At 39.2% G+C, this 18227-nt stretch overlaps 1 protein-coding gene across 4 annotated transcripts in view; it reads left to right on the forward strand.

Moving 5' to 3' along the window:
* numb (NUMB endocytic adaptor protein) overlaps positions 1-18227 on the forward strand; it is a 40194-nt gene that overhangs the window by 13520 nt on the left and 8447 nt on the right. For 2 of the 4 annotated variants that reach the window (XM_028306252.1, XM_028306255.1), the window contains exons 2-5: positions 9370-9645; positions 13208-13359; positions 14096-14307; positions 16666-16846. In XM_028306252.1, the coding sequence (XP_028162053.1) occupies positions 9439-9645; positions 13208-13359; positions 14096-14307; positions 16666-16846 (752 nt within the window). In that variant the 5' untranslated portion in view covers positions 9370-9438. Of the gene's footprint in view, positions 1-4294; positions 4454-5078; positions 5270-8454; positions 8594-9369; positions 9646-13207; positions 13360-14095; positions 14308-16665; positions 16847-18227 lie in introns of those variants that run through there. The other 2 variants (XM_028306251.1, XM_028306254.1) reach the window with 2 other exon arrangements.

The raw sequence follows: 18227 nt of genomic DNA on the forward strand, positions 1-18227 counted from the left end.
TACCTAATACCTATACACAAATATTCATATCCTAATCTTGCTTATTAGGACAGTAGAATTAGATTTTAAATCGGAAATAATTCCTACAAAAGATTTTATTGCTTTAATGATGCTTGTTGTTGTTGATTTTTGGCATCGAACCTTAGACCAGGCATACGGCTAGGCAACGTAGTCGTCCAGGAGGATACAAGGAAGAGGGGTAGCCACAGTAGGTAACACAGAGTCGTTCAGGTGGGTGCCAGGAAGAGGTGCAGCAACCGCAGTTAAGGAACGGCTGGGATGAACAAGGATAGGCGCATCCAGTTCGTAAGCCTTGATAGGGTTACACTGGTTAAGGCGCTCCTTTTCAAGACTTGGAAGCCTGCGGGTAACGAGCCATTGGACGTGGAGAGTGGAGAGGGTCATTAATTATAAACATATTTTCTACTTTGCCGAACATTTGCACGAGAACGGTTTTTTCAAAACATATGAATTTGGTCTTATTTAATGCAGGATTAAATGCCCTTCGACCGTCAGGAAGACCACTTTTCGATAGGGTAAGTCCTTTACGCGGTATAACCGGAAAACCGAAAAACGCCCCTTTCGGGGGCCCCCACCACTTAAGCACAACAACGTCGAAGTCGAAAACCTAGGAGAGTCTTTATGGGCAACTAATGAAGCCATTAAAGCACTAAAATCTTTAGTAGGAATTATTTCCGATTTAATTCATTTTTGTGTTTAATTCTACTGGAAAATATAATGATTTTATCACTAATTTGGTTCCAAAGTTTTTTACGCAAAAAGTCATTATAAATCTTTATTAAGTTCTGGCAGTTAGTCAAAACAGAGTGTGTATCGACTATGTTACGACACAAAATCATTAATGGACAATAATTACTTTAATGCTATAAAAATTGACGAAACTGGATTTATCAAGTTTTACAAAAATAAATCTTCCAAAGTACGGCAGATATCCATTTACTGATCTTTGCATAATATAGTATAAGTCGCGGCCAATATCGCCATGCTAGTGTGGACACTTAATGACTTTTTGTAGTTAATGACTTCTTGCAATCAGCCGACGAATAAATAGTAATTAATTATGCTCATTTTGACGGGAATAATAAGACGATGAAGGCCTTGAGAGTCTACCATTAACTAAGTAGGTATAAATGCCCTTTCAAATGAGTGAATCATGGATGGTGAATATGGTGATGAGGTACCTACTTGCCTTAACCCGGCGCCAATGACGTGAAAATAATTTCAAAGACGATGACCCCGGGTCATATTGACCCTAATTTCATCGATCACTTTTTAGGAAATTGAACAAGTTATCTTAATTTTAATTACTGTCCATGTATATAGGGTTCATTACTGAGCTAATAAAACAAAAATAAAACGAATACATTACATAAATCATTTTTTTCAAAATTTTAAAACAAAACATGAAAAAATCGTGTATAGAAACACAATGAGTCTATATTTTTCGTTTTTGATAAAGATTTTTAGTATTAATAGGAATCAACAATGTTAAATAGTGAAAAAGAGATAAAAAACAAAATTTTTTATTTAGATACAATGAGATAAGTCTTCTACTTCATCATTCAGAGCCATGGAACTGCTGCAACTGGTGCAGTATGTAATCAAATGGTCTGGGCATGTAAATGCGGCATGACGCACTTGCCGGCGTCGTACTAATACATGGTCGAGATTAACCAAAGACTGAGTCCACATCACTTGCGTCTTTTCACTTTTGTTGTCATTTTTACGTTCTGGCTATTACAGCCTGAAATTCTTCACTTTTGGAATCCGACTCTTCTAGCAACGTTTCATTCTTGCTGGGTCATTTAACAAAGACATTTTGACTAAAAATTTAAAAAAGAACAACATAAACTAGCACTAAACACAAAATAAGCGAATAAAAGTAAGCCACAAAATCACCGCGCCACCAATGACGCCGGGTCATAATGACCCGTTTTAATTTGAAGCCTGTGTATCTCGCTACGCAAGCGGAGTCACACTGAGCTAACTAACGGAATGGACTTAGGGAGGTTGTATCTCCAGCTATACGAACGCTCGAACCACAAAATGGACTCTAAAAAAAATTATGAACGTTTGAAAATGCCTCGGGTCAATATGACCCAGCGTCATTGACGCCGGGTTAAATGCATATTAATCTAATTAGTATTTTTCTCCTTAATATTAGTCATATCATCACGTTTTACTGCACATGTGCGACAAAATTTTATGGTATTTCCAAAATTATCTGCTCATTCAGTTGCGTTTGTGGGTCGAACCTAAACTGTCGTTATACTCTACTAAACATTACTTGTCATTTGGTCTATTGTTGGACCAATTTTTGGGGGGATATTGTTAGTAGAGCCAGATCTAACGGTGCCCTGTTGAATACGATGAACTTGGCGGAAATCGTTGCAGAATAGACAATAGTGCTGCAGTCAATTTTACGGTAGCTAAACACTTCCAACAGCGGAACCATGTCAGTGTCCTCGCTTTTCTGCTGCTGATGTAGCTTCGTTGGAAAACGGAAGGTTAGAATAACACAAATTAATGAGCCTCTGAGTTCGTGACTAATTAATTTGCTGGCCGAACAAAGTACAGTCAAATAATACCAAACTGAGCGAACCACTTCTTTTAAGTTGTCGGTGACTTGTTTAACGCCTACACAGATGAACGTCTTATCCATATTTGAGAATCAAGTATCTGGTCTTTGTTGTCAAAAAAAAAATTCTCTAGTTATTCACGCGCATAGACATTTTATACAATAATTTTACGGGCGTCCCAATTGAAACGCCATCATAAATCTATGGAACTCAAAATTTTCACTCTATCTATGGAACTCAACTCAATGTTTTGTAACAAACTGGTGATTTGTTGACATCTTCTCTCTCGTGTGCGTTTCCCCACTGTATGACGACATGTTTATATTTAGGATTAAAAATTTGTTTACATTAGTTAAGTCGTTGCATCAAAATGCATCGCGTGCGTGACAATTGTTGCTTGCTCACCTAAGACAGACTTACGTAATGGCATCATAACGGGTATCCGTTGCTGTCTGAGCTCAACGAGCAGTTACAAGGCTTCTTTTGAAGTTTGCGTTGTTATTAAAGGTGACTAAGAAGTGCGGAAACTCAATAAATATGAACGTAAACTGCAAAAAGATTAGAAATTTTATTGATATGATAAGAACATCAATGTCAATGCCGAAGTCAAGATTTATAAAATTTCTATTTTCTGATTTTATGACGTGTATATTATACCTATGTTAAAAGATCTTGTTCTGAAATTTGAATTGAGCTGCTTTAGTAAACTAGTTTCAAGTAGGTATGCAATACTTCTTCTTCCTCGGTCCCTCACTGGTGAGGATCGCGACCACAGATAGTGTTCCTCCACAGACTGCTGTAGGTATGCAATAAGCATAACATTAAACAAAAATTACTGGCAAGATATCTGGTTATGTTCAAGAATGCAATGAAACGTGGTATTCGATATACGTAGACTTGACAAATAGATAAAGTCAAGTTCAATATTGAACCAGATAAAAAAGAATGTTGATCATATTTAAGTGTCGGATACTGCAACCCGAAGTCAAGTCAATGAGACATGCGATGACTCAAACCGTGACTCAGATCAAGTATACGAAGAAAAAATCAAACACTTTCTAAAGAATGTGGAGGCAAAGGATAAAGCATACTTGGCATTCTAGGTTTTCTTGTTTTCACGTTATTAGATGAACTACTCATCCATGTTCCATATTCATAATTAAATAGTGCTAAGATGTAAAATTTTCAAATGTTGATCCAATGTTATGGAAAGTTGACCAAAATACACTGTTACAACATGTCTCATCTGCCATAAATATCGTGGTGCGAATGCAGTTTTTGTTGATTCAAAGCGCGGCATATGTTCGGGCGCAATAATAAGCTCGAAGCTTCCAACATTTGCACCTGCGTCCGTCCCGCTCGCACGTGCTCCTCCCAGCTGTTGTTGCACCAAACGCATGCTCTACACGAGATGTCTCTCTACGATTTCAAATCTTACCAAATACCCTTTCATTAATCTAAGACTAAGCATCAAAATCAAGTCTTGCTTTGATGATGCAATAAAAATCCCCAGTAATTTTAACTTTTTTGCTACAAAAACGTTATGCCCAAACAAGCTTTTGAAGTAATCGAATTCGGATTAGACAGGCATCGGAACGATGATCTCAGCGGTCGTCAATCTTGACAATGCAAAGGACCGGTCGGCCGCGGGGTGAGGCGTGGTCGGGACGGGGACTCCGCAGGGCTCTGCGATTCACGCCGCATGCCATGCACGGCGCCTCGGCCGCCAGTACGACAGTTGTCCGCTCCGTGCGCGGCGCGCGCGCCTCTTCCTTATACACAACTTCCACATTCCTCAATTATTCCTCTAGTCAAAATGTAGTTTTGGACTTGTGTCACCTAAAATAAATTGTGTTAGTGCAAATTACGAAAAAGTGTTCTAGTGCTATAATCGTTACGCGCTACGGTCCAAAGAACAATGCTGTGGGAAAAAATAACGTTCAGCTGGCATCGGCAGTCGTTCCCAGCTACCTACCTAACCTCTCTCCCCCCTCGTGCCGGGTGCCGGGTTCAATGCGCCTCTCTGCGTTTATTCATCGTTTGTGGGAAAAGTTGACCCCCGTGTTAAAAATTATTGTTAACGAATTCACACGTTTCGTGTTTCTGTGGCTTCTGCATCTTAAAATTAAGAGCATCTACCTTAATACTAGGACTTCTGAGATTCGAAATTGTAATCTTCTAAACTGCGACAGGTGTTGTCAGTTTATTTAAATTTACATTATCTGATGTGATTATGAGGCTCCAGCAAAGTACCGATAAGAACCTTTTTATGCGCCAGTCGACAAGGTTATACGAATCTGCAGACCTGAATTATTTATTTTGAGCTTTGCCATGTTTACGCTGTTTCAACAACGTCAAAATTTTTATCTTGCTATGGCGTTTATACTTTATCAAATGAGGACTATTAGGCAATGTATTTAGTTTCCACGTAAAAGGTGTAATAAACATTATTTTAATTGTGTGTTGATACGGATACAGTGCGCTGATGTGATGACGACTGATGACGTGTTGCAGTGATTTTAAGTGGATTAGTGAATTAATGTAGTGAAGTGTTTGCCAAATTTGTTGGACGTTTAACAAGTAAAATTTCAAAGATGGGGAATCAAGGATCTTCGCCACACGAGCCGCTGGATCGCGCTCAAGTTCCTCAGAATGGAGACTTCAAAATGGTTCGCATTTATTTGATTATGCATAATTGCCTATTCATTATTCAACACGTTGACTCAGAGTGGGTGACTGATGAACGTCAGCGTTTATTGTTCTAGGTTCCTCCATAAATATTTACGAGTTGATCAAATCAAAAACGTTTGACCAAATCTGAATTGTTAAACAGTCCACAGTTCAATTAAATACTTATGAAGGCCAAAAGAAAACTTCTGCAGTGCATTCTGTTTTAGGTAGAATAGACATACCTGAAAATCCATCGACCTCGGTAGAGCCCTTCACTTCAACGCATTACTGGTTGTTAGAACCATTATCTGTAGTTATTGAATAAATTAAAGTACCTATAACACAGAAACGATCAATGATGATTGACCGAAAAAACGAATATCTTTAAACTTGAATGGTTCGATACGGCCTTGATGACTCTACAGTTCGTTAATTTGAAATAACCGTTTTCAATTAATTTCTTACTTCATGGTAAGCAAACAGGTTTTCGTAACCCACTGCTTATCAACACATTGCAACCAAAGGCCTGAGTGAATTTTAATTGTGACAACTATTTCAAACATTTAACACAGTTTCGTATCGATACCGGCCATTAACATCCGGAAAATCGATTTTCCACCAGCAGTATGAAATGTTTCTGAATAATAATGGGATTGTAAATAGCAAGCAACATTTTATGTTGAGTGTGAATGTGAATGTAATAAAATGTGTACTACGTTTTTATTATTCACGCTAAATGAAGCATTGTTAAGTCCAAAGCATTTGCACGAATAGTTAATCGTCTCATCAATTGGTTAGAAGATATTCGTACTAAATACGATTTATTTTAGAATCGGATGTACTTTACCTTGCTCATTTCCATTTAAGGTGTCCATAACACCTATTTGCTTATCTAAATCTTGTCGTATATGTAACGATTTATCAAAATAATTGCGTGCCTTTATGTGGTAACATGAGACCAGAGTTGAAGCTAATGACCATTCGTGGTAATCCCCCGGTTCAATCGCTTTCAGGAAGCAAGTTCTTTGAGAACTGCATGTTGATTAGTCCAAAATGTTTACAAATAGTCTCGGGCAATACCTATGTGGGTGCGGTGTTTTTCGAACAAGCGCAGATGTTACACGCAGTGGGGGTTCAACTTCATCCAACTTACAATAACACTCGAACATTTGCGCATTACTAACCCATTTTGGTTCATAGTCCACTAAACTAACACGTGGCGGTTTATTTTTGATCTCCTATTTATTGTGAATGTTACGATCATCGTGCTGATGAGCCCCGTCGCGTATTTTAATACATAATCATAAACATTTTATACACTCATTCCCCTTTAAGACTTACCCTATTACGGATGATGAAATAGCGCTTAAAATATGAATTGTATTTTTAGTGTGAGTAATGGCCAATATTCGTTATAGATTGGACATTATCATCATAAAGTCTGATCGTCATATCAATTATCGATACATATAATCTGATACTTAATGTATCTTTTCTCTAAATCTATATAAAAACAAATGTAACTATTTCTTACTGAAATTCCCGAATAAACGCCTATCCTCCCGAATAAATAGCTTTGGACGGAAGCTACACGTCTTATTGGGTACTAAAACGAGATTTATAGGGATTCATCTCTCAAGGGAGGTACAGGGATTGTAAGGTTGTACGCCAGATAGTTATAAAAAGTATAGGACCTAAGGAACTCTTAAAAGGTTTTAAGGTAAAATCAATGACCATGCCATGAAAAAAAATCTGGCTTCCATTCTCATGTCCTTGATATTCCCGATGACTCTACCTACGTACGAGTATGAATGAAATCTTATAATAGCAGGCTATAATTCCTAGCTTTAATAATTATACTTAAGGTACATATTTGGAACATCATAAAAGTATAAAAATGATACCTGTGACAAAAAAAGAAACAGCTTATGAGCTTATCTTGGTATGCACGTGTGATAAGAAATTAAAATTATACATGTTTTGAACATAGTGGAAAGTTGTAGGAAAATCATAAGAAGAGATTTACATAACAGAGAGGAAGATGCCGCTAATTGAAGAGGATTTTGAAAAACACTTTACATTGAGTCTAGGTAGGGACCTATTTCGAGTTCGATCGTTAATTGATACGAGACAATAAATAACCGCTGTAAACAAATTTGTCACCATGGCAACATTGGCAACATGGCAATACTCCAAGTACTAGACGCAAACTAGTAGCTCTAATTGTAACGTAAAGGCTACGTTACAATTAGAGCTACTAGTTTGCGTTTAGTTTTCTAAATCATCAAAAATATTAGAGCGTAATAAAATTCTCAGACAAACAACAAAATGGTCAGAGATACCCAGAATAAAAACACCATTTAATGCATAATAAATTTGCTTTCAATTAAAACAAAACTCATATTGTACTAGGTAAATTACGCTTTCCTTTCTTTTGTAAGTCAGAAATATAATGTAAGATCACGGTGACTTTAATTATGATTGGTTTTGTTCAGTGAGGTAGTAAAACCTCTTCGCCTATGTTTTGCTTAATGAAAGTTGTGCTACTTAGGCATATTGTTTGTGCACTTTCATCAGCCCAGCCCGCTTCATTAGTTACAGCTTATCTTATAACATTTTTTGTGTTACATAAAGCCTGGCAAAGATCTGCGGGAGTAATTAGAAAAAAAGTTTTATTATTGAGCTTTAACCATCGTGTCGTTAACTTTCAGTACCAGTTTTCGTTTTTTAATATCACCTAAAGTGTAAATGTAAACATCTTTAGTAGTTTTTTATCGTACGACGCGTCTCTGACCATAATTTTCATTGTTTTCTCTAGTGCCATCAAACTAAGTGAAAACTTTGTACCTAATGCTTTAGAGTTTAGTAGGTTGCATTATTTGAAAACTTAATTTAATATTTAACAGCTGCTATTTACCTTTTCCAAAACAACTTGCATAGTGGTCACAAAAATAAGAGTAATTTATAGTCATATGACCATAAGTAATTAGAGCGGGACACATTACATTAATGCTAATTACCAAGTATGAACATTAAAGAAAGTGAAAACTATCTCCATGAAATTAATTAAAAAGTGGAGCGAGCACTTGCTGCCGCCTGAACGTAATCTTATCACTTATCAGTCACTATCTCTACGCCGAGGTGCAGCCATCTTATTAATTCAGTTAACTAATTTCGATGTAGATACAGTAATTAGGTACTACTGGTGTGACGTGTTAGTGGTGCGTACTGCTCTTGCTTTACTGGCACGAACAATACAGATTTTTCCTCGTGATTTTGTTATTTCAAACAATAAGGAAAGGAAGCGTCAATCATTTTAAAGGGTAATTAATGTTGAATAATTAATTCTTATTGCTAGCTACGCTGTCGACGTGTATCATTTACATACGTTTTATTTACCTACATTATACTTTATGAGTGCTCTAGGCAGAAGGAAATAACATCATTTAGCGGCAAAGCAGTTTCCTTAAGCAATATTATTTAATTCAAGTATCATATTTAATTAAATGAATTTTTTTTGTAGAATTTTATAACAGAGCTATGAAAGAACTTTACTATTTTATGTAGAGAAACTTTAGGACACAAATCTGTTGTCAGGCAAACCGGTCAACCGCGTAATGTTTGGCGTTTCTTTATGGAAGTTCTTATAGAAAGGAGTAGATCAAGATCCTGTATACTTACTTAGTGAATTCGATGATGGGCTATTTCTCCTTTAGTCGGCTCTTACGCCATCCACGAGAACAGTGGGGTAGTCCTATTCTACACTACTGAAAACACGGATAATGTGCCCGATATTGTATTAATCAATGATCATCCGCTGCTGGACAAAAAAGACCTCCCCCAAGGATTTCCACAACCGATCATGCGCTGCCCGCAACCGTGTTCTTTCCGAGACCTTCAAATTACTGGTCCACCGTCATTTACGGTCTTCGCCCAGCTGTGGGTGGACGTCCTTTAGTTGAAATGAACGAATTGTATTAACATATCCTTCGCATTGGTCGAAACCGTAAATGGTTCACCGTCATTTACGGTCTTCGCCCAGCTGTCCTTTAGTTAAAACGAACGAATTGTATTAACATATCCTTTGCATTGGTTACAGAAGTCATCAGTTCGAAGCTCGTTGCGGCGGGCGCGCGCGGGGGGCGCGCTTTCGCCGCCGCGGGCAGGCATGGAGAGACTCCGCCGGTCTTTCCGCGAGTCGTTCCGGCGGCGCAAGGGCTCCCCGCCGGAATCCGCGCGCCCGCACCAATGGCACGCCGACGAAGCCGCCGTCAGGGCGGGCACGTGCACCTTTCCCGTCAAGTACCTTGGTTGCGTCGAGGTCTTCGAGTCGCGGGGCATGCAAGTGTGCGAGGAGGCACTTAAAGTACTTAGGGTAGGTGTGATTTAAGTTTAAGATCAAAGCGTATAAGAGCATCTTTTTATTTACCGCGGATCTCTCCTACTTACCCACTAAAAACCTGACAGTGCCTTTGGTGAGCTCTAGATTCACTTAACTTAATAGTGCATTTGGAAACTGTACTACCTAGAGAACCTACACCTACAAGTATACATTACTAAAAGTCCTCTAAAGTGATGATGAGTACACAAACGTATAAAGAACACAAAGCTCTCTAAAGTGTGTTCGCACTTCCTCTGTAATTACTAACTAGTTACTTCTAATGGTGCTCCATTAAGGGGTGGTTTTCTAAAACTCCGTTCGTGCGTGTTCCCAAGAGCTACACTCGCGAGCAAAACTATGGAATCACTTACATGAAGTTGTTTCCACGCGAATTTGTGTACTAACGAATTTGTTAGTAACAAAAAAAGTGGCACCATTTTAAAGATTAAACTTTTATCTTTAAATTGATACCAAATTCATTTAAATCACACCAGTATTTAAAAAGATATCCCGGCTGATGTGAAGAAGTAACGAAAAAGACATGTATGAACTGTTTGATACGTCGCGAGTTGCGGCCTATTTAACCCCTGTAAAAGCACGCGTTTTTAGATTTTTGCTTTCACACGATGATTCATACACATCTCCGCTTCTTTTGACACTTTACCTGGGATTCTACACCTTCAGAAGCAGCACAAATCGTTGCACTATTGCAAGAAAGGCTCAGCCAGCGGGCTGTCGCACGTCAGCGCCACATAAGCCAGTCCTGGGTTTCAAAAGTTTCAAGACGCTTTCGGGAGACTAGTGGCTTTATCCCGAGACCAAGTTCTGAACAGCGCCGGTGCACATCGCAGAGGGAAGACCGTTTTTTCATGTCAACCTCTCTATGAAATCGTCATTTGACTGGAATCGATGTCCATCAAGAGCTCAGAAATGTTCGTAAGATAGCTGTTAGCGAGTGGACAGTTCGTCTAAGATATAAGCAATAGAATTTGACTTCAAAAAGGCCTGCCACAGGCTCGAAACTGACGGCAGGTCACCGATAAGCACCCTTTCAATTTGCTCGTACACATCTCGATGGGAAGGCGAGTAATGGAGGCGAGTTCTGTTCTCCGATGAATGCAAACTAAAGCTTGTAATAAAGTCGGGTTTGTTCAAATTTCGAGAACGACTGAACCGACAAAAGCATTAGAAAATTTACAAAAAATAAAATAAAATTTTATCCCGCGCAAAATGTTCATGGATTTTGTTATTTTTATTAAATACCTTTACGCCTGAGTTAAATGACACCGACATCAAGGTTCATCAATTTAAGTTTAAAATAATAGGCAGTAATGTATGAAGAAAGAGCTTCTATTCTGTATCTACCTATGCCCGTGTATTTTTGATCGGTGTCAAATCGGAGTTTTTGGTGCGGGGTGCGCGGGTGTTGCTCGCGGCGTGAAGGTCAAACGCCCAAGGTCATTGAGGACTCTAATCGCCACGTAATAGTACATTTGGAAACTGTACTACGTACGACCTACAGGCATACAAAACTAGAAGCCCTCTAAAAGTGTTTATGATTTATGAATATACAAACGTATAAAAAACTCAAAGCTCTCTAAAATGTGTTCGCACTTCCTCTGTAATTACTAACTAGTTAGCTACTTCTAATGGTGCTCCATTAAGGGGTGGTTTTCTAAAACTCCGTTCGTGCGTGTTCCCAAGAGCTATATTTAGAAGTGTAGCCCTTGAAAACTAACTCTGGTAATGGTATTGAGGAGTTCAAAAACAAAGAATACACGATCCAACCATAAATATTTCTTACACACCATTTACACACAGTCGACGTGCAAAATGTAAGCGGGAAGTGTCGTGAACAAAATTAAATCGATGTAGACATGCCCCGAATGTAGATGGAAACAATCTTGCATGCATGTCGTATGCGCCGGTCAGACATCAGTGCATAACAAGTAAACAAGTCTCAAATATTTATGAAAACAACGTAAAAATTTATTTCTTCGTAAATATTGACTTCCCATTGATAAACATAAAACCAATTAATGTAATTAATTACAATTCATTAGCAAAATTGTTATCAATTTATAATTAATCATTACCTATTGTTATTGTACTTTTAAAAAAACTCAATTAAATCCGTGATTGATCTAATAGGTCTTTGAATTTTATAATAAGCAAATGATTAGTGGCATTTCCCAAAAAACTAATTAGTAAGAGTAATTCTTATTTCTAAAACAAATTGTTTAAGTATTTCTGGAATACATAGTTTATTTCTGGACTGTGATCGATCTGTGACAAGATTTTTAGATTCGGATTAGTCTCAGAGAGAGATAAGATAAATACCTCCTTCACATAAGAGGGTAGATTTGGACTGATTTCTCTTTGAAATATTTCAACTTGAGTTTTTGCTACTTCATAAACTTCGCATTCCAAACTTTTATAATTTTACCTAAGACAAGTTTTTCAAACGTCATGCGATCGCTTCACAACCCGCATGACCTGGCTAAAAAATCAATGATTCTAGCCTAACTCTCGACATAAGTAACTACATACTAGAATACTAGATTTACCAGACAGGTCACAAAAGGTACACATAAATCTTATCATTATGACTTCTAATGTAGTAGTCATAAGTTCTATTTTGCGACGAAATTTAAGTTCTGAATTGTGTTGTCGATTGTCGACGGTACCATTCAATGAATGCTCCATTATCGATTCATCAATTTTAAATGTAACTGCAACATCGGACTGACTATTGATCGTAGATTTATTTAGACTTCCATCGTTGTGCGAGTATAAAGTACAAGGTCTTCTTATACATACCCGACTTTGTTAACTTTTTATGGTTTTTCATCATAATAAAACGTGTATAAAGACGCGTAAATGTTCTAAGATAATTTAGACGTGGTGTCAATTAAATAATTACGAAGAACAATGCAATGCTGCGGTAATGCAAATGTCATAGCCATTAATTCCCAAGTTCAGACGTTGAATGGGCCACGCGTCATTGCACAAAAACAATTCGAATGTCACTGGTAATGTGATTGCGCTTACGAAAGTTTAATGAAGGTATATTTTTAAAGATATTAGAAGATTCAGAAAAACAGGATACTGCACTACAAGTTAATTTATAATCTCGTTGCACCGACGATCTGGTGAAGGTCGCGGAAAGCACCTGGATGCAGGCAACGTAAGACCGGTCGTTATGGAATTCCTTGGGGGAGGAAAACGTTTGCCCAGTAGTGGAATCCGGTTGAAACGGATAATCTTAAGCGTCATTAGCATTACCTATTGTCAACACAACCTAAAGTACAGTCAAGTGCTCATCAGACTATACATTTTTGTTGCAAAATAGGACTTATTTCAACGACATAATTCGCCACAGTATTTAACTGGATGCGCTGTCCTCTGTACGTAAATTAGCATCTTACATGTAACTGAAGCAAACAAGTAATAAATACCTACTTAACATTTATGTGCCATGTACACAAACCTATTGTTGTGCTTTCTGCCACCATATTGAAAAACATTATTTAATTATTGTCTTTATTTTTTGCAGAATTCCCGAAGACGCCCAGTTAGGGCGGTTCTACACGTTAGCGGAGATGGACTACGCGTTGTGGAAGAAGAAACTAAGGGGCTCATTGTTGATCAGACCATTGAGAAAGTGTCTTTCTGCGCGCCCGATAGAAATCATGAAAGAGGATTTAGGTATGTATTCAATTTGAGCTATGTAGTGTTTAGCTAGTTTACATTGCATGCTGGATTGCAGGTGTAGCCCTAAAACTCTTGAGCCTTAAATTGTTTTGTTGATTATATTATCAATACAATTGTCCCACCTACTTCTATAGTACAATTGCCTCGTTTATGCGTTTAACGAGCATGTGGGCGCTAGTCGATCTCTACCAATACTAATCGTAGTCAACATCTAAAATTGATTAACAATTTCGAAGAGTTATCTTAACTTATTTGAACTCAATTCTCTGCCATTGTTTTTACTGTTTATTGAAAACTAGTTAGGGCTAAAATAGGACGTAGGTATTTAGACAAATTGTGACTTTTACATTACTCGCTTGTTCCATGTTGTTTCTCGTCACTTTATCATTGTTTTTTTGCTTCCTAATCCTTGAACCCTAACCTTGTGGGGTATTTCGGGAGAACACCTTGTGGGGTTGAGCATAACATAAGTCATAAACAACGGCTATTCACAGCTACATCTGCCGCGACGGGACAACCCGGCGGTGGATGTGCCACGGCTTCCTGGCCTCTCAGGACAGCTCGGCAAGCGGCTGTCGCAGGCGGTGGGCTGCGCCTGTCGCTTACCTGGAATCTGTCATTGTTTATTGATTCCTATTCTTTTTAAGTCACGCTAAACAGAAGTGTCCCAAAAACCTTGTTGCCTTTGTGAGTTAGTTAGTTCAAAGTCTCACAGTCAACTATATTTCAGCTACATCTGCCGCGACGGGACAACCCGGCGGTGGATGTGCCACGGCTTCCTGGCGTCGCGGGACAGCGGCGAGCGACTGTCCCACGCGGTGGGCTGCGCCTTTGCCGCTTGTCTGGAACGCAAGCAGCGCCGGGACAAGGAGTGTGCTGTTAGCATGAGCATCGACGCCGCCAGCCATGCCTTCACTAGGCAGGGATCCTTCCGAAAGTCTGGTGAGATTCTACACTACCTACAACAATTAATGTTGTTTATTGTTATTGTCATCATCATTATAATTTTCAGCCATAGGATGTCCACTGCTGAACACAGGCCTCCCCCAACGATTTCCACAATGGCCACCAAGCGGCCATTATGGAAATCATTATTGTTATTGTGGCACTGTTTTATTGTTACTGAGTTGGAGTAGGGTTTGTAGAATTTAGTGAAATAGTTCTGTGACGAAGCAGCTATTTTAATACGATTGTGCTCATATCACCATTTATCTACAAGATCGTAAAGAAAATGCTATAAAACCGTAGCTTACGAAAGCAAGCGTAACTAGCACGCAGCGCTATGTCAAATTATCTATGTCCTACGATAGGTATGTGTTATGTTTGCAGACGACTTAAACAGTCATAACCCTCGATTTAAAATAAAACCTCAATATCCTCAAAGTAACACATCTCACGACATCAAAAACATTTATTCTGACCTTTATGTAAGGCCTTATGCTGCACGATAACGATATTCGCACGGTCTTGGCGACTTTCGCCTGAAGTCGCATTGTGAAGCTGTTAGAATGTCTCACAATAAATCATCAGGACGCGTGCATATAATAACCGAAGTTTCACTAATTTATTTGCTTTTTAACTAGAAGATACTGTCTTAAAAATAGACTGCCGGTGGGACTTGAATCTTTATAGAGCAATAAAGCTTGAGTTTTAATTTAATTGTTTGCTATGCGACTGTTTTGTACTGCACGTTCTTTCTATTTTAAATTGTTTACTTTTTATCTTAATTATAAAAACATTGCATCTGATTTATTTAATGATGTGACATAATGAGCATACCCCAGGCATTTTCCTAACTACAATTTACCTCTTCCGCAATAATGATCCATACAAAACCCCAGTGACTGTGATTCACTCGTTAAAGCAACTGCTATCTTACAACACTCATTACGGGCCATTTGCTTCCTTCCATCCTGTTTTGTGTTTTCTGAATTCACATTTTAATAAGCTATTTGCGTAATCGGTAATAAGCCCAGTAATTGGAAATACCACAGCTCGATTTGCTGTTAATAGTAATTTCTGTATTTTATCGAATAAAATTAGGTATGGATTCGACACGATTATTTCGCAATGGTTTGAATTTCACCGTGAAGACCTTTCACTTTCACTAATTGTTGATTTTCTTTGGTATTGTTTAAATTAGGTAATTAATTTTTGCATTAGTTGGAAAAGTAATTCGTTGAAATAAAATAGGTATGTTATGTCAAAAATGTGAAGCGATTACCGATTCCCCAACCGATACGTAGCTAACTACATATTGTTTTATGACATAAGTATTTGTGTACTTTTCGTTCGTGATTCATGGACAGTAAACCGATTGCGAAATATTCAAAACCCTACTATTGTATTCATGCTCTTTTGTCAAACTTTTGTTACTTGTTATCACCGCTACACTTCGCAATTCGCAATGCGGAGGATCTTGATCGAATCCTGAGCGCTGAGAGATATGCCCAGAATTTTTGATCTATTCCACTTTGATCACCTGGCTTTGATGACCCAGGTGATCAAAGTGGAATCCATTCCAGCGACAATTTAGTGTCCTTTGATCACCCACGTATACTATGCCCTGGGTGATCAAAGTGAACTCCAGTTAAATTATAATTTTAGTGTCCTTTGATCACCTACATACAAATCACACCTCCTCTGAATAGTCACATGTCCAATTGTTATACTTACATATTTTGTTTTATACATTTTTGATATTTTCTAAAAACCGCAACAAACAAATTGGACATGTATGTGACTATTCAGAGTTATAATTTATTTATAGGTGGTCAAAGGACACTAAAATAGTAATTTAACTGAAGTCCACTTTAATCACCCAGAGCATAGTATCCGTGGGTGATCAAAGGACACTAAATTGTCGCTGAAAGTGGACTTTGATCACCTGGGTCATCAAAGCCAGGTGATCAAAGTGGAATAGACCGAATTTTTTAAAGCAAATCAATCTCAACCCTGACCGAACGCTTTAAATCGTGATGCTTATTGTAGGTCCAATGAATGACACTTTAACTTTCACCCGGGTATGGCTAACTGGTTAAGTTTTTATTGCCGGTCAAGACACAGGAATGTATCCTGCAGAGATGGAAACGAGAAGTAGGAATATTGTAGTAACTAGTTTCTGCCGTGACTTCGTCCGCGTAGAATAGTTATTTACTCGTTTCGTGATGACAGCCTATAGCCTTCCTCGATAAATGAGCTATGTAACACAGAAATATTTTTTTAAAAGTTTTTTAATATTAGTAATAGTATAGTTTAGGTGGTATTAGCAATTGTTGTAACCCAACCACCTAATTCCAGGTATAACCGCCCGTCGCAGCTCGGAAGCGGACGCGTCACCCGTTAGCGGAGTGGGCGTGTCTCCCGCCCCCGTGTCCAAGCCGGCGCCCCATAACCCCTTCGCGGTAGAAAGGCCCCACGCGGCGCCCCACTTGCTGGAGAGACAAGGCTCGTTCAGGGGCTTCGCGCATCTTAACAATAGGTATGTTGGTGATCTGTTAAGGTATAAGTGTTGTGTTTCAACGTCTTCTGAAGCAATACGGATTGGACAACTTTAAGATTTCACCAAGATTGAAGTAGGCATTCTCAGTCCCACTTCCAGTTATATAGGTAGTGCAAGATGTCATCATAGTTGCTTGCTAGGAAAAATATAAGTTTACAGTAACAGTAACTCGATCTACCATGAGGAGAATTTTCTTAATTTGCGAGATGGTTAAGGTTATGAAGAACTCGTTATCACACGACTGCGCATTACCAATCTTCATTTGAAGATACGGTCATCAACATCCATTTAGAGGTAACACCGATCTTTGATAGACCAGGATTTTCAGCTGGTCTGCCAAATAATCCCAATCAATTAAGGAAGGACAGTATTCAAATCCAGTGGACAGCAGTATCAAATTCCACTTTATATTTACAATTACACTTTATATCTTCAGGGGGCAGTGTTAACCCCCAGTTGCGGGCAGCTTTGACGTCCTGCTTTGAGCAGTCGTACCTCTAGTGGCGAGCAGTAATAACTTATTTTTATGGCAGTCATATCTCTAGTAGAGAGCAGTGTTAACGCCAAGTGCGGCAAGTGTCAACCCCCAATTTCGGGCAGTATTAACTTCAATAGCGAGCAGTGTTATCTATTGGAGGGCCGTGTTAACCGCCGGTTGTCCGCAGCGGCACTTCTCTAGCGGGAGAGTGTTAACCTTCAGTTGCGCGTAGTGTTAATCTCTAGCTGCGAGCAGTCGTATATCTGTTGGAGCCATTGGAGGATTGTGTAACTAGTGGGAGCACAATATTAACCGTCGTGTAATCTATTGGAGGGCCGTGTTAACCCCCGCTTGCGGGCAGTGATAACCCGTAGTGGTCCGTGCTTCTGCTGCTCTCCAGCAGCGAATAGTGGTAACTCTTGGAGGGTCGTGTTAACACCTGGTTGCGGGCAGTGATAACCCGTACTGGCCCGTACTTCTAGTGGGGGGCAGCAGCGAATAGTGGTATCTCTTGGAGGGCCGTGTTAACACCCGGTTGCGGGCAGTGATAACCCGTAGTGGCCCGTACTTCTAGTGGAGGGCAGACCTTAATTTCGAACTCCTCCTATGTTCTTCTGATTAATTTCGTTGCGGGTCCAATGACAGTTTAACTTTCCCCCGGGACAAACTTGACCTTCATTGGTTGGATTTTGTGGCGGTCAAGCTGTAGATCCTGGCTACACAGGAGTTGCAGTGGTGGGAACGAGAGGTGGGAATAGTCCCGTTAGTGGAGGGAGCAGCGAATAGTGGTAACTCTTGGAGGGCCGTGTTAACCGCCGGTTGTCCGCAGCGGCGCGGGCGCAGGCTCGTGCGCCGTGGAGCGCCCGCACGCGGCGCCACACC

The sequence above is a fragment of the Ostrinia furnacalis genome, unplaced genomic scaffold, assembly GCF_004193835.3.
Source record: "Ostrinia furnacalis isolate ACB-3 unplaced genomic scaffold, ASM419383v2 OfSCF1911, whole genome shotgun sequence".
NCBI lineage: Eukaryota > Metazoa > Arthropoda > Insecta > Lepidoptera > Crambidae > Ostrinia > Ostrinia furnacalis.